We start from the raw sequence: 26839 nt of genomic DNA on the forward strand, positions 1-26839 counted from the left end.
CCAGAATTGCACTCAATAATCAAGGTGTGGGCGTACCATGAATTTATATAAGGCATTATGATATTTACTGTTTTTTATCTATCACTTTCCTAATGGTTCCTAACATCTGCTCGCTTTTTTGATTGCCACTGCACATTGAGCAGATGTTTTCAGAGAACTATGCACAATGACTCCACAATTTATTTCTTGAGTAGTAACAGCTAATTTAGGTCCCATCATTTTGTATGCGTAGTTGAGATTATGTTTTCAAATATGCATTGTTTTGCATTTATCAACATTAAATTTCATCTGCCATTTTGATGCCCAGTCACCCAGTTTTGTGAAATCCCTTTGTAACTCTTCGCAGTCAGCTTTGGACTTAACTATCTTGCATAATTTTGTATCATCTGTAAATTTTACCATCTCACTGTTCACCCCCTTTTCCAGAGCATGTATAAATATGTGGAACAGCACAGGTTCCAGTACATATCCGCTATTTACCCATTTTGTACACTGACCACATTCCTACCCTTTGTTTCCTATCTTTTAACCAGTTACTGATCCATGAGGGAACCTTTCCTCATATCCCATTACTGCTTACTTTGCTTAAGAGCCTTTGGTGAGGGACCCCCTGTCAAAGCTTTCTGAAAGTCCAAGTACACTGTATCCACTGGATCACCCTTGTCCACATGTTTGTTATTCCCTTAAAGAATTCTAATAGATTAGTGAGGTGTGACTTGCCTTAACAAAAGCCATGTTGACTTCTCCCTCAACAAATTGTGTTTATCTATGTGTCTGATGATTTTCTTCTTCACTGCAGTTTCAACCAATTTGCCTGGTACTGAAGTGAGGCTTACTAGCCTGTTATTCCCAGGATCGCCTCTAGAGGCATTCTTAAAAATCGATGTTACATTAGCTATACTCAAGTCATCTGGTACAGAGACTGATTTAAGCCATAGGTTATACACCACACTTACTAGTTCTGCAATTTCATATCTGAGTTCATTTAGAACTCTTGGGTAAATACTATCTGGTTCTGGTGAGTTATTACTGTTTATTTGTTCCAAAACCTCTTCTATCAGCAGGACCAGCATCAGGACCTGACTGTGGAAATGTGCAGTAATATTTTTTAGCAGACACTGAGCCAAATTCATCATTGGTGTAACACGGCTGAAGTCAATGGAATTATATCTGGGCTAAATTTTGCCCACTATAGCTCCATCTAATCTCACAAACTTTTAAAGAAGTTCCCTACTGTTGCTAACATTGATTCAGCTGCACCAACGTTATTTTCCCAATGGTGGGAAATATTTTAAAAATACCCCTTGTGTAGACAGGGCCTGTGTTTTATAGGTTTTATGAAATGGCTCTAGAGGAAACAGAGTTGTATTGCAAAATGCAAATCAGCCATTGCAGCAAAATTATAAGGCTGGTAATAAAAACAAGGAGTCCTTGTGGCACCTTAGAGACTAACAAATTTATTTGGGCATAAGCTTTTGTGGGCTAGAACCCACTTCCTGAAAGCTTATGCCCAAATAAATTTGTTAGTCTCTAAGGTGCCACAAAGACTCCTCGTTGTTTTTGCTGATACAGACTAACACGGCTACCACTCTAAAGGCTGGTAATGTATATTAAACCTGCTTCTTTCAAGGAAAAGTGCAGTGATATTATAATACCTTGCCTGGGGCTGTTACTGGGAAGAAAGGGATAGTCTCATCTTCTGCCTTAATGGTATACAGCATGTTCAGCTGGATTGGTGGGGATAAGTTCACAATATATTTAATTTTTCAGTGTATAGTGTGCTGCTAGGCACAGGAATATAGATATAAAATTTAAAATTAGATGATAATATTACTTTGAAAATGCAAATAATTTTTGGCAAGTCCTATCCTTTTCTTACCATCAGCAAGCATGGAAGACTTAGAATGTGTCAGAACACATACAATTCTGCAATGTTGATGGGTGGGCCAAAAAATGGGAAATCCACACAGGAGATCTGCATCACTAAACTCTGTGGTAATGGCATTGCCCCCTGTTTTTGTGCATAGGTTTATTCTGGGGCAGGGTAGAGAGCAGTGTGATGGGGCCCATGGATTTATACATGGATCCATTGGTCAAACCTTTCTTTGCAGTAAGGCAGAAGGGAGGCAAAGCAGCCACTGAAGCTACTGCAACCCTGATGCTTTACAAATAGTGACTTCACTGACACTGCGTGGCCAGTTTTTCATTTCCCAGCATATCTCCCCTGCACATAGTTCATATATTCCGACTGTGCACATGACCCAGCATTTGGCACTCAGTGTCTGGGTAAGCGTTTGTCACATGCTATCTGGTTTAATTTAGGAATATGTTATTGCACAGCTGTAAAAGATGGCCAGCTTCACATTTCAGCTTAGTAAGTCCCAGCTGATTTGCCAAGTTTGTGAAATGGGTTTCCAGAATCTCACACTGCTGGGTTTGAGAGCCTTCTGACCTTGAACTTTAAAGGTTTTTCCTATTTGAACTTCTCATTCCTAAAGTTAGGAAAGTAAACTAGCAGAATCAATACATTACTGATTCCTCTTGCAAACTGGCAGACTCCAGTGGTGGGAACATGCAGGCTGTTGAGTAACAACAGCACATATTGTGATAATATCCCACTCTCCCCATTGGTATCTGTCTGTTTAAAACCACGGCATATACTAAAGACTGATGGAAAATCACACTATAAGTCACTTTTTAAAAAGACAGAAATAGCAAAAGACAAAAGAAATGGACAACTATGCAAACAAAGAGGGATGTATGTGGAAAGGTTCTTAAGAACATAAGAATGGCCATACTGGGTCAGAACAAAGGTGCATCTATCCCAGCATCCTGTCTTCCAACTGTAGTTAATGCCAAGTGCCCCCGGGGAAATGAACAGAACAGGTTATCATCAAGTGATCCATCCCGTCACCCATTCTCAGCTTCTGGCAAACAGAGCCTAGGGATACCATTGCTGTGCACTGAACCCGGTTATAGTCTTGGCCTTCACAACATCTTCTGGCAAGGAGTTCCACAGGTTGACTGTGCATTGTGTGAAAAAATACTTCCTTTTAGTTGTTTTAAACCTGCTGCCTATTAATTTCATTTGGTGAACTCTAGTTCTTGTGTTATGAGAAGGAGTATATAACACTTCCTTATTTACTTTCTCCACATCAGTCATGATTTTATAGACCTCTATTATATCCTCCCTTAGTTATCTCTTTTCCAGGCTGAAAAGTCCCAGTCTTATTAATCTCTCCTCATATGGCAGGTGTTCCATATCCCTAATCATTTTTGTTGCCCTTTTCTGAACCTTTTCCAATTCCAATATATCTTTTTTGAGATGGGGTGACCACATCTGCATGCAGTATTCAAGCTGGCATACCATGGATTTATACAGAGACAATATGATCTTTTCTGTCTTATCTATCCATTTCTTAATGATTCCTAACATTCTGTTTGCTTTTTTGACAGCCGCTGCACATTGAGTGGATGTTTTCAGAGAATTATCCACAATGACTCCAAGACCTCTTTCCTGAGTGGTAACGGCCAATTTAGACCCCATGATTTTATATGTATAGTTGGGATTGTTTTCCAACGTACATTACTTTGCCATTTATCAACATTGAATTCCACCTGCCATTTTGTTGCTCAGTCACCCAGTTTTGAGAGATCCTTTTGTAGCTCTTTGCAGTTTGCCTGGAACTTAACTATCTTGAGCAATTTTGTATCATCTGCAAATTTTGCCACCTCACTGTTTACCGCTTTTTCCAGATCACTTATGAATATATTGAATAGGACTGGTCCCAGTACAAACCCCTGGGGGACACCACTATTTACCTCTCTCCATTCTGAAAACTGACCATTTATTCCTACCCTTTGTTTCATATCTTTTAACCAGTTACCAGTCCATGAGAGGACCTTCTCTCTCATCCCATGACAGCTTACTTTGCTTACATTTTCTATTTCTTTCCTCCATTATTAAGTATGTTGCTCAATCTGGTGTCATTAAGACCTGGACCAGGTAGGCCTTGAACTGCATACAAGACAAGGGGTTAGACAAGGAAAGACAAGGAAGTACAAGAATTGAAAAACAGCATGTATAGAAAAATCACAGAGCTAGATCTTTAGAACAAATATGTGGAAAACAGAAGACAAAAAAAATTGAGTGAAGAAAAAGAGGTAAAGAATAACTGAGTACAAAGAGGAATAAAAGAAGAAAACAGATCCACATGAAAGGGAGAGTGGGGTACAGCTGAATTCTGTGCTCTTATATTTTGTATGTGTTATATTGAATATGACAAGTGTCACTGTGTGGTGCATAACTGTTGTCCTGGTCCGTAATACTAGACAGTACTGAGACAGAACATGCTGTGGAATATTTACTATAGTTACCTTTGGAAACTTTCATTATTGAAAGGATAGGACTCCAGGTGCTAACATGGAAGTACTGGACTAATACTGAGTTAAATCTCAGCAGGAACTGAATTCAAAATTTTTAGGCTTAGACACCTAAATCTATATTTAGACACCTAAATTAAAGTGGTCCAATTTTCAGAAGCATTGAATACACACAATTCCAAATGATGTCAATGGAAGCTACAGATGGTTAAGACCTCTGAAAATCAGGCCATTTATACGTAGGTGTCTAAGGGTCTGATCCTGCTCTCCTCAAAGTCCATGTTAAAACTTACATTGATTTCAGTGGTGCAGGATCAGGCCCAAAATATGGATTTAGGAGCCTAAGTTTGAACATTTTGATTTTTATATTTTCAGATGCCTGAGCAGATTCAGAGGGAGCTGAATCTAGCTGTTCTGACAGCAAATAAAAGTTTGTGCCATCTCTCTAGCTAGCATGCCTCTCCTCTTGAATATTAGTCATTGTATCGCTGTGCTATAACTATCAAAAGGGTATTCTGTCATGGTTGGTAGGACTTACAACACTTGCACAATTGTTTGTCTTCTTATAGGTATTTGCAAAGGGGATATCTCCAAACTCCTCCATCCACAGCAAAACCAGAGTAAGAAGAAAACTCTACAAGGTAATTCAGTTTTCCTTGAATTCTTTGCTTGATTGGAGAAATGTGCTTATTAGGAGAGAGGCATTAATTTTGGAGCTCTCACCTCATTCCAACCCTGATGAGCTTAGAGAACCTCAGGTAATGAAAAACTCCTTTCCCTAAAAGACAGAAGCTGTCCTGTACGGATGGCTAGTGCTTGGCTGGGTCCTCCTGAATTGGATCAATAGCAGCCATGGAGGGATCTAGAAGAAGGCAATAGCACCACAGTGTATTACCTCCCAACCTGATTTCTGAGTGGAAATCTAGGGGCAGAGAACAGCACTTCCCTTGTTCAATTCTCTGGCATCCTGCCTATGGAGGGACATCCACATAGGAAAAGGTGACACTCCTAGCCCACACAGAAAATGGGAGATCTATTCTGAGATCTACCTAAAATGATCTAACTACATGTAATTGCTAGTATTTGTCTCCATTTTCTAAAAATAATTTTTTATCTCATAGCATTCCTAGGAACCCTATAATAATATACTGTAGACATGCGAACACTCAGTAAAAAAAATTGTAACCTTTCCAAAACTCAGAAACATTTTGTACATTTTCAGGGAACAGGTCTAGCAAGATACAGAAGCTGCCAACATTTGAAAGCTATAGAGGGACACTTGGGAGAAAAAACAAGAACATAACTTTTAACTCTGTTGAAATACATTAAACTTAGAGAGTTTAGGGGAAAGAGAGTGGAGAAAATATTAAAGAAAGGTGATACAAAGAGTTTGATGTGTCAGTCGTTGGTCATCGGGGGAAACATACAGAGCATGGGGGGACGCTGGCAATTGGTTATGGTTTTAGTAAATATTTTGTAAAACAAGGAATAACTTTCCTAAATAAGGATAGTTGGAATATGGGAAGCAACTAGAACAACGAACTATTATTTATAAAACTGATTTCTGAAATAGTAGCTTAATCTTGCCAGCTGGGGTTAGTCGCATAAACCAGTCCCAGGAGGGAAATTACATGTTTCACTGAATAAGTTACAATGGGGATGAGGTTTATGTTCTGGTAGTGGTGAGCTGTTGCTTATTTCCTTGGCAGGAGGTCTTGGGTGACAAGTATGAGGCGAAGCTTATAGTCATTCATGTAGAGGTCTAGAATAGCACTTTGTTGAACAAGAACATACTGTGTGGGGGATAAAAAGGATGACATTGGCAGCCTTTATTCAGAAGATGGACAATTCCTTCTTAAACAAGGGGTATTGTTAGATCAGAAGTCTGTGTGATTTATCAGATTATTTACAGCTGTTTACAAACTCACTCTCTGTGCTCAAGGATTATTTCTGACCATTTACTTTTTGAAATGGTGGTAGCTTCTTTGGGGCCTGATTCTATGAAGTCCAGAATACTTGCAAGGTACAGATCAGTTTCATTGAGTTCAGCACCTTTCAGGATCAGGCCTCCAGCGGATGTAAATTGTACTCACGTATATTGTCCTGATTACATAAATGACTGCATTGTTTAAGAAAGTTTAATTGTTTTAATGCAATCTAACTTCTGGTGTTTACTTGTTACCATACAATCAAATTTATAGTCTTGCCACAATAATTGACGGTTCTGTTGATTTGTCAGTTAATAAAATAACAACTGGTGATTTATATTTCTATCATTAAATTAAGATAAAAGACTGGAAAGTTAACCACTAAATTGATTTACACAGCTAATAGTGTGTACCAAATTACTATATCACATTGTTGAATTCTTTATTTAGGTCCAGGAAACAAGTACCAGTTTTGTTCCTGCTAACCTAAATGTTGAGATGGGCTCGTTGACCAGAATCTTGACCTTTTTCTGTGACTACAGTACTTTAGTTTAAAAAGTGTTCAATTAATTTTTAAATAAAGCGATCAAAAGTTCATTGTCAAATTTAAGAATTCTTCCACTTGAAATTCAACTTTGAGAAACTGAAATGACTTGCAGAAACAGCCTTATTAGTACGTTATTAATAGTGTTAACCACTTTTCAGGGCTAGCCAGTTTTATTTCCCTTCCAAACTATGGAACATTTTAGGAGGTGAAGTGTGAGATAGTAAATAGCACTAAGCCTCAAACCTGGGACAGCACCCAGTAAAAATGGTAATTTCTGTACTTTACAGCATCATCACAATGATATAAAATTGTTATTAAAGCTAATGTTAAAAAAAATTATATAATACCCGGAGTGGCTCTCACTTTTTTGCTGCCCCAAGCATGGCAGGCAGGCTGCCTTTGGCGGCTTGCCTGCGGGAGGTCCCTGGTCCCATGAATTCGGTGGCATGCCTGCAGGAGGTCCACTGGTCCCGCAGCTTTGTTGTACCCACCACTGAAGATGCAGACTGGCAGATGTCCCATAGGCAAGCTGCCGAAGGCTGCCTGACTGCCACCCTCGCGGGAACTGGCAGGGAGCCTCCTACGGCTTGCCACCCCAGGCACGCGCTTGAAGCGCTGGTGCCTGGAGCCACCGCTGTATAATACATAAGTTGGGAAAAGAGTGTCTGTACATCTGGGTATAGTACTTAGATTATCCACAAATATAGTTAGTTTTTAAAAGTCATATGACACATAGAGTACATAACCAGCAATAATCCAAATTTAGGTGATTTAACAAATTGTACAGAGATTTGGATGTGGAAAACAAAGTATATCAATGAGTGGAGACTGTCCTTCAGTAATTGAGAATTAGGTTGGTTGTCCATTTATAAAATATTTTCATCACAATGGTATATTACAATAGTATGTCATCTTTTACATATTGAAGGAATCAAGGTACACATTTATATATACAAATATTTAATATATATCCAGTGTAGGCATATTTGTTTTTTTAACTGCAGTCACCTGGGGGGTAGAATTGGCAGCCTTTGAACAGTGCACAACAACACTACACAACCATGTCTTCATCCACAATATGGCATTCCTGTTGCTGCCGCATAAGCCTAGAATCCAGAAAATTCTTAGCTACAGTATATCCTTGTCTACCACTGACAATTGTAGGGGAGACTCCCATCGTTGATCTAGCACTGGTGCAGATCTGTGAAGAAACAAGTTTTCTTTTCTTTCCAGATCCTTAGCTTGATTACTAGGTCAGAAAAAAGTTCGTACTTCAAAAGAAATTCTTCCCAGATGAGGATGTAGAGTCAGCAATTTTATTGCTGACTAAGCTCTGGTTAAATAAGGGAAAGCCACCATTTTCTAGGAGTACTTGTCAATAGCTAAATTACATGGGAACCATCAAAGCCAACCAGTAGTATGAGGAATCTGATGAAGAGACTCAAATTACATGGCTCAAGCAAACACTTTTCCTTTGATTGTTAATCACCAAGAAATACACAAGTGATGCCAATGATAGGGATTTCTGAACACTCTTGGAGCAAAAGCTGTATCCATTTAACTCAGTGGCATAACTTTCATTTATTTCAGTAGAAGCAGGGTTGGGATCTTGGACCTTTCAAATAAAGGACCTGGTAGGATGAATTGGAATTACAGTACAACACAGAAGGAAATTTCTCTGCAACTGTCTCTTTTATTAGAATTCACAGATCCATAAAACTGAGACACTGAAAAATTGCTAAGAAATTTTAAGTGTTATTGAAAATATGAAAAATAGATTCAAGTGTTGTATTTGAAACTAACATGAATATTAGGACAATTTAGTATTTATTGTTTTCTTTAGATTTTTATCATGCATGAAATATGGAAAAATCAATTAAACAAAACTATGCAATTTCTTGTATTGCTATATATTAACAGCCAAATTCTACCTTTAGTTACATCTGTGAAAATCCATTGATTAGTGGATTTATTTTGATGTAACGTAGAATTTGACCCTAAAATAGATTAATTAATAAAATAAATACAAATATTGATTGTACAAAAGCAACTGATGTAAGACTATGTTAACATATAACTGAAATATCTTAGCTACTTGTGTATATATAATATAACAACATATGAGATTCTTTATTAAGAACATTATCCCATTTATTGACCTATTTGAAGAACTCTATATTACCTTTAAATATGTTAAACCCAATACATGAGTTTTTTAAAAAAAATCTCTACCAAATGAGAGACCTTAGCACAGGCTGTGTGAGTGTAAATGACGGAGATTTCTAAAACAAAAAATAAAAAAGATACAGTAAAATCATCAGTGATAAGAAGAGAGCCTTTTTAAAAAATTACTTAAAAATTAGTCTGATGGCCGAGATCCTGAAAACACGTATGAAATCAAGCCCTGACTCTGCCTTGTGATCCACATAGGCACAGCAGTCAATCCTCAGGGATCTCAAGGTATGATCAGGGTCTTAACTTTAGGCATATAGGTAAAGTTATTTACATCTGTAAGTATTTGCAGAATCAGAGAATATGCTTGGATTGTAGAGTGTGATGTAATAAATTAATTACAGTGCCTAACTGCAATATTATATTGCTTTGTGTGCTGGAATATATACCATATTTAATTTTAATTCATATACATTATGTATTTAAAAAATAATAAAATGCATTGATTTTATTCATTATCTTAGCATAATTGAGAAGAATTTATTTCTAGGAATATTAAATACGTACATGTATTTTATATACACACATATGTACATTTCTATAATATACATATACATACTCTCCTACAAAAGAGAATCATATTTTTTACACACACACAGACACTTCTTTTCCTGAATATCATTTTCATATGGATATATCTAAATAAAAACCAACTATATACAGGGGAGAACGAATACTACAGAGGTAGAGCAAATACATACATTTGAAAATCAAATAAAAACACATAATTTTAATGAACGCTGAATGAGAGGTGGTGGCAGGGGACAAGCCCCTACAGGTGACAGGCACAGACACACCTCTGCCCACTTTCAGCCTGAGCTCTACCTGCAGCTTCCGCTCCCCAGAGAGACGCTTCACCTCCTTCCTTCAACACCCAACCAGGAAGTGCAGAAGAAAGCAAAGGAGGGAGGGAGGCAGTAGTGCCCGCTCGCATTAGCGTAGGGGGTTACCCGGCGGCGCTGGAGAGGATTTTCCAGTTACGCACAGGCACTAATCCTCGAGCTCCCTTTGGCACGGCTGCCAGTCTCCCCCCGCACCCACCTGATGGCTTCTCTCCAGGACCCTCTGCCTGAAGGTAAAGTCCCCACTCCCCCCCGGGCGGAGGGTGCGCGGCGCGCGCCCCGCTGGAGTCTGCCTGGGGGACAGGGTGGGAGCGTGTGCGGCGCGCGGCCAGGGCAGCTCTTGGGGCAGGGCTGGAGGAGGGAGTCCGGAGTGTCCACTGGGAGCCGCGGAGACAGCGCCCACGATAGACGTTAACAAGGAACAAGTGGGGTTTTTTACCCACCAAAGCTTATGGCCAAATTAGTCCATTAGTCCTTAAGGTGCCACCAGACTCCTCCTTGTTTTTGTGGCTACAGACTAACAGGGCTACCCCCTGATACTTGACAGGACGGACACTGAGCCTCCCTTACTCTGCTGGGGCCGGGGGGTCTTTTCCTTCCCAGCTGTGCCTGCGCTGTAGTGGAGAGAGCCCGCAGCAGCTTCCGCTCTGTCTAGCCCTGTGTGTGTTTCATGTGCAGAGCTGTGTTCTCTGCGCACAGCTGATCGGTACAAGGGGCTTTCCCCTCCCTTAGCCCAGCCACGTTGGGGATGGGATCAGAGCTGCCAGATTTTCTCTCGTAGGAAACTTTGCCTATTAAAACTTTCAAGCTAGCACAAGTAAGCCCAGCAAGCCGCTCTGCTTTTGACGGAGGCCGCCAAGCCCGCCTCCTCTCCCCACATTGTGCATGAAAGAGAGTTTCGGAGGGATATTAAAAATGGTTCTTTGTATTTGCATAGCCCCTCACCTCAGAGGATCTCAAAGTGTTTTATGATTCACCAGCTCAGGCATGAATACATTAAACCTGGCAGCACCCCTACGGTACAACACAAGCTGTCTTTTATTACAAAGAGGTCCAAAAAGTTGCCTGCCTCAGGGAGGTTTTGCGGATTTTGGATATAGCATTTTTTTAACCCATTGTACCAGTTTTATAGGCATTAACTAAGGATTCCTGGCCTTGTCTAGACAAGAAGGGCTTTGAGTCCCCCACCCAATTGTGTTAGCTAACAGTTTAGCATGTTCTGTGCTGGTGGAATGTAGCACATGCTGAAATACAACATGCCTTATCTACACTAGAGTTTAGAACACATATATTAGTTTGCGCTAGCTCAGGGGTCGGCAACCTTTCAGAAGTGGTGCGCTGAGTCTTCATTTATTCACTCTAACGTAAGGTTTCACCTGCCAGTAATACGTTAACGTTTTTAGAAGGTCTCTTTCTCTAAGTCTAGAATATATAACTATATGATTGTTGTATGTAAAGTAAATAAGGTTTTAAAAATGCTTAAGAAGCTTCATTTAAAATTATATTAAAATGCAGAGCTCCCCAAACCAGTGGCCAGGACCCGGGCTGTGTAAGTGCCACTGGAAATCAACTCACTTGCTGATTTCAGCACTTGTGCCATAGTTTGCCTACCCCTGCTGCTAGCTAATACAATCTAACCTCCTACTCCACAAACACGTTTTTTTCCCTAGTCAAACCAAGGCGTGAGGAAGTGATTAAGGCCAACATCTTCAAACTGGATGACCACTGGCACTTAAATATGTATTTGAGTGCACGCTATTAGAAACCTGATTTTGAATATTTCAGCATAAATAACTTCTGTCCAGTCAGTGGCAGAGTTTACACTGTTTGTAACAAACAGAGATGTAGCACCAGAAGTAAACAGATTCACCAAAAGGCAGAATGTAATGCAGTGCAGTATAATTGTATATAATGCTCCATCATGTTTATAATGGTATTTCTGGACCCCATTTGCCTAATCAGAGCCTCATTATTTATTGGGCCAATAGGTCTCTGGGCTTGTCGACATTAAGAATATTTGTACTAGTGTAATTACATTGATGTAGTTACACTGAAACAAAGGGGGGCTTACACCAGTGTAGTTTAATTTGGTAATTATGCTAAGATGGTGTAAGCTTTACTACCTGCTGGTGTAGAGTGTCTACGTTTGAGGTACATTACAAGAATGAAACTACATATGTGATTACAGTGGTGCAAATTTTCTTAAATTAGACAAGTCATCAGCCTTGAAGCTACCTATCTTCATCTGGCCAATAGTGGTCCAAAGTAGAACAGGGAGTGAGAATAATAAAAATCCGTTTGTTTTCTTTCTTGTATGATCATATTTATTTGAGTCAGGTACAAATTTATATTAAGTAGTCATACTGATCTTTGCTGATAGTCCTGAAGAGAAATGACCTAGGAGAATCAACAGGAGTGTCCCTTTTCAGTGTCTGAGGCCAGGTCTACACGACGCGCGAAAATCGATTTTAGATACGCAATTTCAGCTACGAGAATAGCATAGCTGAAATCGATTATCTAAAATCGATCTACTCACCCGTCTTCACCACGCGGGATCGATGTGCGCGGCTCGCCATGTCGATTCCGGAACTCCGTTGGTTTTGGTGGAGTTCCGGAATCGATGTAAGCGCGCTCAGGGATCGATATATCGCGTCTAGATGAGACGCGATATATCGATCCCCGAGCAATCGATTGTAACGCGCTGATATGGCGCGTCGTATAGACGTGGCCTAAGATATACATATTTTAAAAGGGCCTAAAACTAAAACTTGTCATACAAACAAGTTATCCCTAAACCATGGGAGAAAGCATTAAAAGCTTTCTTGCAACAAGTAATACATTCTGGGGCTTCTTAAATAATTTGGTGTTTTTCACAACAAAGAATTTTGCAAGTGGAAAAAATGTTATTTCCATTATATACCTCTGCCACTTTTCACCAAGAGTGCTTGTTCATTGGTGGAAATAGAGAAGTATCACTCTTTGCTACATTTGGAAATTCTTGTAAAAAAAATTGTTAAAAATGATACTATCACACAGCTCTTGTAATTTCATCCCAGGCTTTTCTTGCCAGTGCCAAAAGCAGATTTGGGGAGAGGGATCAACTGATGGGATTCCACACATCTGAAACAAAATTGGCACTCTGGAAATCCCAATAACTAAAACAGGAGGTTTTCTGAAAGCTAAATAATGTTAAAGGCAGTAAAAGTTACTTGAGTAAAATGACACACTCTGAACTCTGATAAAAATCTGTCAAAAAATATATCAGCATAACCAATTATCCTTTGCAGCTGTAAACACACTTCAGAATGCTGAGGTGCCTTACAACTGTCACTGGAAAGAGCTAATCAGAAGAAAAATCTAAATAAATCTAATTCTAAATAAATAGAGAAATAAACTTCTTACATCATTTGCAAGATCTTACATCATAATACATCATATTACTAGCGTATGTCTGGCTGTAGAAATAACTGATAGTAGTGTCTCTGTAGGTTGTAAAGTGTTCTGGACAGGGACTGTTTTTTACTATGTATGTGCAGCATTTAACACAATGAGATCTCCATCGTCATTGGGGTCTTTAGATGTTATTGTATTGTAAATAATTAATAATACTGACAATGACAATGCTAATATCTGAGCTATGACTCTGACCTTGACCAGCTAGTTGCAGAAGCCTGAGCGGGCTCAATGCGAAATGAGTGCTTGTGTAGTTAACAGAAGAGCACTGCCTTCTTGCTTAACGAACCTGAATGCGTGCTAAATCTTCAATGGTATTAGAAATTACATCAAGCCAGAAACATTACTTCCTTCAACTCCATTGAATTCGCTATTTAAGCAAGGAGTTCGTCATTTCTCTGACTGGCCAGGAGAGTACACTTAACTTAGGAACAGGGAGCTATGTTGATTTACACCAGCAGAGAGTCTGTCTTCTGAAATGCAGGCAATGATATTTCTCCAAGTGGCAGGCCTGGCAGCATTGCAAGTATATAATGCTTTTATATAGGAGGAGGAAGAATATGGATAAATGAGAGGATTTATGAACCAAGAAGGACTTCATTAAGAATTAAAAAAAAATGTCTCTTAAGTAAGGCCAGTATGAGTCCTCTGATGCATAAGTAACTTCAAGGGGCCATTCCTTGGAACAGGGTTGGCTGGCCCTGGCTCTCTACTGCTCTTAAAGATGCAAGGCATCCTGTCACCTTTTTGGTTAGGCCAGTTATGGTAGCCTCTACTTAACAACTCTGCATGGTACTTAGAAGTGCACATTGTTAAAAAATCAGACCCTCCAAAAAACTAACTACAGATTGGGAATATCCAGTGGCCCTTTTCCATGGTCCCAATTTTTTTAGGCTTACTTAATCTCTGATATTTTCTTGCACTTTGGCAACACTTGTACACCTTGTCATACTAGTAAATTCACATTGAATTGATTTGAATTCCTTATTGCCAGTATCACAAATTCAGTCATTATTAAAGTTTATGTCACCAAAAGTAGGCCCAGAAATGCCACTTTTAATTAAAAACTAGGGCTATGGAGCGATTAAAAAAATTAATTATGTGATTAATCGTACTGTTAAACCACAATAGAATACCATTTATTTTAAATATTTTTGGATGTTTACAACATTTTCAAATATATTAATTTAAATTACAACAGAGAATACAAAGTGTACAGTGCTCACTTTATATTTTTTATTACAAATACTTGCACTGTAAAAAACAAAAACATTGTATTTTTCAGTTCACCTTATACAAGTACTTTAGTCCAATCTCTTTATCATGAAAGCTGAACTTACAAGTGTAGAATTATATACAAAAAAAACTGCATTCAAAAATAAAACAATGTAAAACTTTAGAGCCTACATGTCCACTCAGTACTACTTCTTGGTCAGCCAGTCACTCAGACAAACAAGTTTGTTTACATTTGCAGGAGATAATGCTGCCTGCTTCTTGCTTATATTGTCTCCTGAAAGTGAGAACAGGCATTTGCATGGCACTGTTGTAGCTGGCGTTGCAAGATATTTACATGCCAGGTGTGCTAAAGATTCATACGTCCCTTCATGCTTCAACCACCATTCCAGAGGACATGCGTCAATGCTGATGATGGGTTCTGCTCGATAACAATCCAAAGCAGTGCAGACTGACGCATGTTCATTTTCATCATCTGAATCAGATGCCACCAGCAGAAAATTGGTTTTCTTTTTTGGTGGTTTGGGTTCTGTAGTTTCCGCATCAGAGTGTTGCCCTTTTAAGACTTCTAAAAGCATGCTCCACACCTCGTCCCTCTCAGATTTTGGACAGCACTTCAGATTCTTAAACCTTGGGTCTCGTGCGGTAGCTATTTTTAGAAATCTCACATCAGTACCTTCCTTGCGTTTTGTCAAATCTGCTGTGAAAGTGTTCTTAAAATGAACATGTGCTGAGTCATCATCCAAGACTGCTATAACATGAAATATATGGCAGAATGCAGGTAAAACAGAGCAGGAGACAAACAGTTCTCCCCCCAAGGAGTACAGTCACTAATTTAATTGATGCATTATTTTTTTAATAAGCATCATCAGCATGGAAGCATGTCCTTTGGAATGATGGCTGAAGCCTGAAGGGTCATACGAATGTTTAGCATGTCTGGCATGTAAATACCTTGCAATGCTGGCTACAGAAGTGCCATGCGAATGCCTGTTATCACTTTCAGGTGACATTGTATATAAGAAGCAGGCAGCAGGATCTCTCATCAATGTAAACAAACTTGTTTGTCTTAGCAATTGGCTGAACAAGAAGTAGAACTGAGTGGACTAATAGGCTTTAAGGTTTTACATTGTTTTGTTTTTAAGTGCAGTTATGTAACAAAAAAACCTCTGTATTTGTAAGTTACACTTTCACGATTGCACTTCAGTACTTGTATGAGGTGAACTGAAAAATACTATTTCTTTTGTTTATCATTTTTACTGTGCATATATTTGTAATCAGAAATAGTAATACAAAATGAGCACTTTGCACTGTGTACTTTATAGTCTGTGTTGTAATTGAAATCAATTTTGAAAGTGTAGAAAAACAACAAAAATATTTAATAAATTTCAATTGTTATTCTATTGTTATAAGTGCGATTAATTGCGATTCATTGTTTTAATCACAATTAATTTTTTTTCAGTTAATCGCGTGAGTTAACTGCAATTAATTGACAGCCCCATTAAAAACATGTTTAGATTGAGCTGACAGACTAGTAGCCATGCAGCCCATGGCTAGACAGGCCATCTGTTCAGTTTTAAGCTGGACAGTCCTGATTTTCTGTGGTTTGTCCCCAGTCTGGTACTGAGACAGGCATTTTGAAGAGCATGACGCTCTCCCCCCATATGACATGATATGTGGGAAGTCATGTAGGGGGGGCAGGGTCACATAGGTGGGCGTGAACCAACACCATTCCTGGAAATACCAGAATGTCCGGTATTCTCGGAGACATCTCAGGGGCTATCCTACTCATTGCCACTACAGAACTCAGAGTATATTACAAGTTTTGTCATTCACTTCCCAGGCTAACTGGGTCTTGAAGGATATGTCTACACTGCATCTGGGAGCAACCCTCCCAGCCAGGGTTCAAAGAATTGTGTTGGTGGAGCCTGTGCTAGCGTGCTAGAAATAGTTGTGTAGACATTGCAGCTTGGCTGGAGTTCAGGCTGTCAAGCTTGCGGGGGCCTGAAAGCCCAAGCTGCAACATCAAAGCAATGTCTACACAGCTATTTTTAGCACGCTAGCACAAGCCCCACCAGCACAAGTCTGGAAACTAGGGCTGGAAGGCTTGCTCCCAAATGCGATATAGATAGGGCTGCCATCAAAAAGGGACCCTGGTGGCTCTGGTCAGCACCGCTGACCGGGCTGTTAAAAGTCTGGTCGGCAGTGCAGCGGGGCTAAGGTAGGCTCCCTGCCTGGTTCTGCCCAGCTTCTGGAAGTGGCTGGCATGTCTCTGCGGCCCCTGGGCAGAGGGGCAATCAAGGAAGCTCCACGCGATGCCCCCACAGCTCCCATTCGCCAGGAACCACAGTGGGTCTGCGTAGAATAGATCCTGCTGATGTACACTAATGGTTCCCTAGTGCGCTTTAACATAGTACTAATTGAAACAATATTGCATTAATGTGCACTAGGGAACATTATAGAGAGATTACTCACTAGAGTACATACTACAGTATACATTACTCATTACAAAGAGAAACCCCTCCAAAAATTTCAATTTTTGAACATCCACATAAAATTCAAAAATTGCTAAAGATACTCTTCCAATGAAATTAATACACTCCAAAAAACAGAAGCACTAAATATAGTTCATCTTTAGTCCAGTTTTACTTTCCCACTAAGTTTTGAGCTATATTCTGTTATTATAATGCTACATTAGTCCTCTTAACTATTAATTTCTTATACAGGGTATTTCACTGTTTGGAGAAGGCCACTAATGCACAACTGAGTACAAGTATTCAGAGAAAGGAATGTTTTATCCATTTTAGTTGATTTTTGGTTTAATTATTTATTGTCAAACTATTTATGGATATTTTTAAAATAATGATTTAAAATATTTGCTTGTCCCTGTTATCAGCTATAACAGTGGTTCTCAAACTTTTGGGTACTGGTGACCCCTTTCACATAGCAAGCCTCTGAGTGTGACCCCCACCCTAATAAATTAAAAACACTTTTTTATATATTAACACCATTATAAATGCTGGAAACAAAGTGGGGCTTGGGGTGGAGGCTGAGAGCTCGCGACCCCCCCATGTAATAACCTCATGACCCCCTGAGGGGTCCCAACCCCCAGTTTGAGAACCCCTGAGCTATAACTTCTGATATTGTTGAATAGAATTTCTCATCTGTCAGCTAGCACCCGTGACTAACCCTTTACACTTTATGACGTGTTCCCATTGCAAATGAACTCCTACATAATTGATGTATAGTTTCATCTTGGTGAGCTGTTGAAGGAAAGTGCACGAGTGACCAAACAGACACAGTGTGAGGAACATAAAATGAAAAAGCTTATTTATTTGTTTCTGGCAGACCATGCTGCAAAAGAGCCCGTGGAAGATACAGATCCAAGCACTTTTCCATTAGAAATGGTAGGTGTGTCCGGTTTTGTTCCAATATAACTTTAATACTTGGTTATTTAATATTTAGTTTATAGCTTTTTACAGTTATTTAATTCTGGGATGCTCTCAAAAACCCAAGACTATGATTGACTGAAAGCAGGCACATATATGATTGTCTACTAGATAATTAACACCATTGTACGCACTGAAATGTTATGTAAATAGCCTCAACCCAGTTGTAAATAAAAAAATGAATCATTACATCAAATGTATCTTGAATAAATCAATAAATAATCATGGTGAAACCCACGTTTAGATTGCAATCTCTTTCGGACAGGACTCTCTCTCACTATGTGCTTATACAGTGCCTGGCACAATGGAGTCATGACCTTTGTTGGGGTTTCCAGGTAATGTTATAGTAATAATAACACTGTGCATCTCCCTGGAAAGTGGTATCAGATCTTCATCCAGAAACTTAATTATTGTTTATATATAGTCTAAGCACTTCCTTTAAATGTTGTGGCTGATAGCTAGATAAGGCATTAGAAATGCATGTGACAAACGAGGCTCTGCCAGATGTGGGGGTGAACTGAGTAAAGAGATGTTTTACTGACTAGTAGATTTACAACCTTCACTGCATACTTTTCTTTGTTGGTGGGTCCTGGGCTATTCGGAGAAGCAAATCTTATGCTGTCACGCGGAGTATGTTGGGTAAAAGGAATATTTAAATACTCTCTAATCTTAAAGAGGACTCTTTGAATTTGGCTCCAGGTTGCGTACTCTGGGTAACAGTAAATAAAAAAAGAAACTGATGATATATGTTGTATTATGCAGCCCAGAGTAGATTAGTGTATAATGTAGCAGTATGGATGTTTTTAAAAGTACCTTATCTTGTTTGTAAATTGTGGATTTGTCATGCAGCAACATGAATAATGAGAGGGGAAACTATTACTTTCCCGGGGTGACTTCTTCCAATTCAGAAGCGCGGTATCGAAGTATCAGCAGAAAACAGAGAGGATAGTGTAAATATTGACCTTAGTCTGTGGCTTTCTTTGAAAATTCAATTTAGTAATTTAGGTCCTGATCCTGTATTGTGATCTATTAGTGCCAACTCCTGAGCATGTGTGAAGTCCCACAGAAATAAATAGGACTTGGTACAGGTCCATATGATTGCTTAAATTAAAGACTGTGATTCATAGATTCATAGACTCTAGGACTGGAAGGGACCTCGAGAGGTCATCGAGTCCAGTGCCCTGCCCTCTTGGCAGGACCAAATACTGTCTAGACCATCCCTGATAGACATTTATCTAACCTACTCTTAAATATCTCCAGAGATGGAGATTCCACAACTCCCTAGGCAATTTATTCCAACTGGACACAATACTCCAGTTGAGGCCTAACCAGCGCAGAGTAGAGCGGAAGAATGACTTCTCGTGTCTTGTTTACAACACACCTGTTAATGCATCCAGAATCACGTTTGCTTTTTTTGCAACAGTATCACACTGTTGACTCATATTTAGCTTGTGGTCCACTATGACCCCTAGATCTCTTTCTGCCATACTCCTTCCTAGACAGTCTCTTCCCAGTCTGTATGTGTGAAACTGATTGTTCCTTCCTAAGTGGAGCACTTTGCATTTGTCTTTATTGAACTTCATCCGGTTTACCTCAGACCATTTCTCCAATTTGTCAGATCATTTTGAATTTTGACCCTGTCCTCCAAAGCAGTTGCAATCCCTCCCAGTTTGGTATCGTCCGCAAACTTAATAAGCGTACTTTCTATGCCAACATCTAAGTCGTTGATGAAGATATTGAACAGAGCCGGTCCCAAAACAGACCCCTGCGGAACCCCACTTGTTATACCTTTCCAGCAGGATTGGGAGCCATTAATAACTACTCTCTGAGTACGGTTATCCAGCCAGTTATGCACCCACCTTATAGTAGCCCCATCTAAATTGTATTTGCCTAGTTTATCGATAAGGATATCATGCGAGACCGTATCAAATGCCTTACTAAAGTCTAGGTATACCACATCCACCGCTTCTCCCTTATCCACAAGGCTCGTTATCCTATCAAAGAAAGCTATCAGATTGGTTTGACACGATTTGTTCTTTACAAATCCATGCTGGCTATTCCCTATCACCTTACCACCTTCCAAGTGTTTGCAGATGATTTCTTTAATTACTTGCTCCATTATCTTCCCTGGCACAGAAGTTAAACTAACTGGTCTGTAGTTTCCTGGGTTGTTTTTATTTCCCTTTTTATAGATGGGCACTATATTTGCCCTTTTCCAGTCTTCTGGAATCTCTCCCGTCTCCCATGACTTTCCAAAGATAATAGCTAGAGGCTCAGATACCTCCTCTATTAACTCCTTGAGTATTCTAGGATGCATTTCATCAGGCCCTGGTGACTTGCAGGCATCTAACTTTTCTAAGTGATTTTTAACTTGCTCTTTTTTTATTTTATCTTCTAAACCTACCCCCTTCCCATAAGCATTCACTATGTTAGACGTTCCTTCAGACTTCTCAGTGAAGACTGAAACAAAGAAGTCATTAAGCATCTCTGCCATTTCCAAGTTTCCTGTTACTGTTTCTCCCTCCTCACTGAGCAGTGGGCCTACCCTGTCCTTGGTCTTCCTCTTGCTTCTAATGTATTGATAAAAGTCTTCTTGTTTCCCTTTATTCCCATAGCTAGTTTGAGCTCATTTTGTGCCTTTGCCTTTCTAATCTTGCCCCTGCATTCCTGTGTTGTTTGCCTATATTCCTCCTTTGTAATCTGACCTAGTTCCATTTTTTATATGACTCCGTTTTATTTTGTAGGTCATGCAAGATCTCGTGGTTAAGCCAAGGTGGTCTTTTGCCACATTTTCTATCTTTCCTACCCATTGGAATAGCTTGCTTTTGAGCCCTCAATAGTGTCTCTTTGAAAAACTGCCAACTCTCCTCAGTTGTTTTTCCCCTCAGTCTTGATTCCCATGGGACCTTACCTATCAGCTCTCTGAACTTACAAAAATCCGCCTTCCTGAAATCCATTGTCTCTATTTTGCTGTACTCCCTTCTACCCTTCCTTAGAATTGCAAACTCTATGATTTCATGATCACTTTCACCCAAGCTTCCTTCTGCTTTCAAATTCTCAACGAGTTTCCTCCCTCTTTGTTAAAATCAAGTCTAGAACAGCTTCCCCCCAGTAGCTTTTTCAATCCTTCTGAAAAATAAAAAGTTGTCTGCAATGCAGTCCAGGAACTTATTGGATAGTCTGTGCCCCGCGGTGTTATTTTCCCAACATGTATCTGGATAGTTGAAGTCCCCCATCACCACCAAATCTTGGGCTTTGGATGATTTTGTTAGTTGTTTAAAAAAAGCCTTCAACTGTGGTAGAGTTCTGATGTCTGTCTGATACAAATGTAAGTTTTTTTTAAAAACATGATTTTGTTTCTAAATGAGGAGGATTTTAATTTGTTTGGTGAGAGATTCTATAAAAAGCTGATGGAAGAGTCTTGTCTTTAGATGCTGCTAGAGGTAACATGGGAGCAAGCAGATGTCTAGGTCTCTTAGTAAACTATAGCATAGAGTTGGAATATGTTTGTGTTGTAAATTAGCAGATATGTCCGTAAACTGGGTAGCTATATTTTAGTTTTGCATTTTAATCAGGTTTTAATTTTAATTTTCAAGCGAAGAGACCTTTGATTGTTCTTTAGTAAGAAAATGTGTAAGAACAGGACCATCTTTATTATTGTAGTTACTCTTGATACACATTAGTAAGCTCAGAATCTGACCCAGAGAAATTGAGGCCACTGGCAGAAAGCTAAAATTAAAACTCAGAATTTCTTTGCTCCCAATCCTGTGCTTAGTCTACTAAACCACTTGCATTTTAAGAAACTGCAGCAAAACAACAAACTATATAATTTTGGATTGTAAATAATCCCCAGATTGCCTGTGTTAGTATCTGTTTGGTCCATCTCTAATAATTCATTACTATATTGATGTGAACTTAAATGCCATTTTAAAAAGGCATTGTTGTAACTATAAAGTTTTTGATGTACTTTTTATCAAGTACCAGAAATAACAAACATATGTCTTGATATTTTTGGACAGAGAGAAAAGTATCCTGTCCAAGATACACGGCTACCTAAAGGTAAGCACAGCAAACTCCAGCTATTATAAATCTAGTACATGTAATAAAACCATAGGTATAAGAAATATTCTATTAATTTGGTCTGTATTTTTACATTGTAGAAATTTATGCAGTGTAATCATTTTTTTTAAAAAGTGTGTTACTAATGTTACCTCTGGTGTTTGCCATCTGAGCTCAGCTTTGGTCTAAAAGCTGATTATATCAACAGAAGATCTTGTTTCTCAACTTTGAAGGAAGCTATAATAAGACACTTCCACACACAAAAAAAAAAAGGATCAGAACCCAGATTAGAGGGAAATAAAAATATTTGAAAAATGGCTTTGAGAGGGTTATCTGTGTGTCTGCAGCTGATCAGAAATTCATTTGGGAACCCAGAAAATCCAGTGGTCTCCTGCATGGATGAAATCCTCAGCCCTGCAACCAATTTCATCATTAAGCCTTTAATCCTTCTACCACACTAGCTCCCTTGACCTCTCCCTCTTCTTTATTTCTGCATTCCAGACCCTGCTGCAGGCTTCCTTCCAAGGAATGCCCTGAGAGTGCCTGGACCCTCAGTACTCTTCCAAGCATATTGTTCTGAATCCTATAATGCACGTAAAGCCTGAGGAGGGATCCAGGATCCAATTGGAAAGAGAGGTTGAAAAAGTTAGGGTAAACACTGATGAGCTGGGGAAACTAAAACTGGGGTTCCAAGGGAGGATTGAGGATTATTTAGGAGACTGGAAGGAGCCAGCAATAGAAATGAGGTGCCATTGAGGATACCAAGAGAAGGGAAGTAGATTGGAGGAGAGAAGAGTATGGTACTTTGAACCTGTTCAATTGCAGGCAGACTGCTCTCTTCTTCAAAGTGGTTTTTCTTAAAATTTCTTAAATTTTGGTAATTTCTCTATAGCTTTCATATCTAAATTGTATTTTTTCTTACTCTTATGGCATTAGTTCATTGTATCTTCCCCTCCAAAGAAAATCAGATTTATAAATAAACATGTAACTGTTTCAAAGCTGTTTAAAATCTGCTGCTACATATTTAATACAATAAATTATAAGTAAAATTGAAGGGAAATGGAAATTGTGGCATTTTCTATTGAAAGGAAATTTCATCATGATCAGTGTAAAGACATAAAAGCATTAATGGAGCTTAGCATTTCCTGTCTGAGAATGGGAAGTGATGTGAAACACCTATTAATATTCTGTTAACTTCTGCATTCTCAAGTTTTCCTTATAATTAATTTTCTCAAAAGTCTAGCACTGTTGTGGGTTTGGAAACTGTATGACGTTAATCTTAGATCGTTCCTTAGATACTGGTCTCTTCATCTGCTCAAGAGCCTGAATTTTCATCACTATTCAACATGATATGGGGAAGGAAAAAAAAAAAGCAGTTTTATAAATGTTGCTGAATCTATAAGTGAATAAAATGTGTTACAAGAGTTTTCTTCATACAGTGTATGGGCCTGATTCTTTAGTTATTTAGGGAAAATTCCAGTTGGCTTTAATGTAAATTTTATCTAAATAGAGTACGAGATCTGGCCCCTTCCTTAAAAATAATTAACATGACATCTTAGGGCCTTATCCAGCAAGATGTTGAGCACCCTCAACTCCCATTAACTCTAATGGGAGTTGAGGGCACTCATCATCTTTCAGGATTAGGCCCGTATATTTTTTTTCCTCCAAGTTCACTTTTTGATCGTAGTTACTCCCTCATCCAAATATTAGAAGCAACAGCCAAAAGAGTAGACCAAGTGAAATTCAGTTGGTTGTGTTTTGTAATGTCAGCTGAATTCTTTGCCATTGAATCCTAACATAAGAATGGCCACACTGGGTCAGACCATAGGTCCATCGAGCCCAGTATCCCGTCTTCCGACAGTGGACAGTGCCAGGTGCCCCAGAGGGAATGAACAGAACAGGTAATCATCAAGTGATCCATCCCCTGTCGCCCATTCCCAGCTTCTGCCAATCAGAGGCTAGGGACACCATCCCTGCCCATCCTGGCTAATAGTCATTGATGGACCCATCCTCCATGAACTTATCTAGTTCTTTTTTGAACCCTGTTCAAGATAATGAATAAGGAGTCTGTGTCAGATATCAGCTGCTGTCAGAGGCAGGCTATTGGATTTTAAGGATCAATGGTCTAATAAATAATGGCAAATTCTATGTGAAAGAAGAAAAGTAAATTCTTACTTTTTTTGTTTGTTTGTTTGTTTAAATGTAAGGCATTCCACTGTTTCTTAATAGGAGTCTTATTAGAGAGAACAATAAACTCATATGCATTTTTATCCCTAAAAAGCCTTTAAGCATTATAAGAGTCTAGGAGGATTCTGACATGTCTAGGATAACCTCCTTTCAGACACAAGTCAGCAGAGCAATTAACACATGGATTTAAACACTTGCTTAAAGTTAAACACACGTTGAAATACTTTGAAGAGGGCCTTATCACAGAGTGAAATTCAACCCTATGCACGGAATTAGCAAAAGGCTTATGTATCACTTAAGTCCTATTTTGAGGGCCTAAGTGGGAGATGAACGATAAATGGACTTTGTGCTGTCCCTCTGCATAAGGGTGAATTTCAGCTCATGTCTATATACTCACAAAGGCGTGTAGACAGTTTTTAAGATGCAGTGAGTAAAACCTGGTGGTGGTGGTGGTGGGGGAGATGTATGCTTCCAGAAGGGTCCTGAGCAGCATGAGCATAATCCAAACATGGGGAGAGGAGAAGGCAGACTATTGAGAATTTTTAGAAAGTCATTCAAACAAAGCAGAAAGAAGAGATTTGTTGACTGTCAAGTACTTCCACTTTTTCAGTGATCTTTCATTTATTGGCTAGGTAAACACTATGTTGGTGCTGCTCCTGGTCAATCTGCTGAAGGAAGAGTGTAGCCCTGTTACCAGTAATAGCCTGTTGGAGATGCAGAGTAAACATTTTACATATACCCTGATGTCTGACCTCTGATAGTACTTTCTATTTGCACAGTCCAGTCATTAGCAATTTAAGATTATGTTAAATCCATTTTACATTTCCCAATAACCCATTATCATATGAGATTAAATCTTGTGTGTTAGACTTGTATGAAGTCTGCCATATTTTTGTTTGAGAGTCTTGTACTTGAGCTTATATTTGGGTGAAAGACCAACATTTCAGAATCTCTTTGCCTTAGATGAGGAGTACCTAACAGATAAAGTTACATTGGAAATAGCATCTATTAACATCAGAAGTCTTACATCAGATTCTGGCCTAATACAACAGGTAAGGGAAATGCTTTTCAAATTTAAATTATCTGTTTGAGAAACCCATGGGTGCATATTAAACTAAGCTTTTAAAGTTATTTTTGTTGATGAAAGAAAGCTGTTAATATTAATCACAACTTTCTCTAGACCGCATGGAGTCATTCAGTAAAATGAGATTGGACATAGAATATCCATTTAAGAATGCTGGGTGAAGTGTGCTCTGTACACACAGCCTATGTACTCCTTAAGCCTTATTTGAAGGGCTTAAGTGGGATTTGAGTGGTGCATAGGTCTTGTGCTGACTCCTCTGCTTAGGGTTGAGTTTTGTTCACAGTGAACCTAGTTCTAGTGACACTGTACTTATAATGCATTGGAAACCAAAATTGCTTCAATTTCTATCCAGACATGAACTCTTCTGACAAGGGCAAATCCTGCTCCCACACGCCATCCCCACTCAGCCTGCGGCAGAACAGATGTTGTTCCACTGTGCTGAGTGGGCAGGGAGCCTGGAGCCCAGGCAGGGTGCATGCTGCAGAATCCAGTTCTACCAGAATTCCTTTCACACCGGTATGGGGGATAAGATTAAAAACAGGGCTAGTGGACTCACAGCTATGCAGAGCCATACATTTTTCCTCCAGCCTTCACCTCCCCTTGGTGGGGTTTGCAACCAGGGCAGTGGTTACTGCACAGCAGCTTTGAAGTTGGGGTTGGGAAACAGGGAAATTATTTCTCCCCTGCATCAAGTCCTTATACGTGGACTTTGGGATAGTATTTTTCCCATAGTGAAGCTTCATTCTAATGTTCCACTGTAAATGGGCAACAATGTGCAAATTCCATTGGCATGTCACAGTTATGACTTACCAGATAGTGTTACAGGCTGAATTCCTGGGGATTTTCTCTTTTGGGTTGAGCAGAGGAGGAGAAGACAGACTGGCACTATCTCATGAGGAGAAAGCAGTAATTTCTTATCATGAAGTGGAGAGAATTTGTTGCCTGAGACTCCATCTTCTATTATACTGAAACTGGGTATAATGAAGGCTTTGTGTAGTGACAAAACACTTCACTACACAGCTGTTTCACTGTACTTAGATTTGTAGGGTCCTCTAAAACCTGATCTTGCCTGGAGGGTATGCTTGTTCTTCTGGTCCCTCTGCACACGCATAAGACAAATGTATAGCTTTGTTTAGATTTGCAGTTGTTTTTTTTAATTAGTGGGCAATAAAATAGTCCTGTTAAATAGCAATATTTTATGGACATTTACATATCTTTGCAATAAAGTGATGCTGGATAAGTCTCTATGCTTCAGAGTTGATAAGTGGAAGGTAGCTGAACTGCTAAAATAAAAAATGTGTATGCTACAATAAGTGGCCTTTTGAAATCCTATAGTTTACATGAAAGTATTTTTTTTATTAAATAAAAAATGAGGACTCAGTCCATGGGAAATAAAATTTTACTTCTTTCTTTGCTCATAGAGTCGCAGTCCCACCATTGCCAAC

At 39.2% G+C, this 26839-nt stretch overlaps 1 protein-coding gene across 4 annotated transcripts in view; it reads left to right on the top strand.

Annotated features, from left to right (window-relative positions):
- The window catches only part of EDARADD (EDAR associated via death domain), a 62662-nt gene that overhangs the window by 24528 nt on the left and 11295 nt on the right, over positions 1 to 26839 (top strand). For 2 of the 4 annotated variants that reach the window (XM_075064180.1, XM_032775039.2), the window contains 4 exons: positions 4953 to 5024; positions 17964 to 18022; positions 22084 to 22123; positions 25274 to 25362. In XM_075064180.1, the coding sequence (XP_074920281.1) occupies positions 18020 to 18022; positions 22084 to 22123; positions 25274 to 25362 (132 nt within the window). In that variant the 5' untranslated portion in view covers positions 4953 to 5024; positions 17964 to 18019. Of the gene's footprint in view, positions 1 to 4952; positions 5025 to 9960; positions 10166 to 17963; positions 18023 to 18334; positions 18400 to 22083; positions 22124 to 25273; positions 25363 to 26839 lie in introns of those variants that run through there. The other 2 variants (XM_032775038.2, XM_032775040.2) reach the window with 2 other exon arrangements.

Source organism: Chelonoidis abingdonii, chromosome 3, assembly GCF_003597395.2.
Source record: "Chelonoidis abingdonii isolate Lonesome George chromosome 3, CheloAbing_2.0, whole genome shotgun sequence".
In the NCBI taxonomy this organism is placed as follows: Eukaryota; Metazoa; Chordata; order Testudines; family Testudinidae; genus Chelonoidis; species Chelonoidis abingdonii.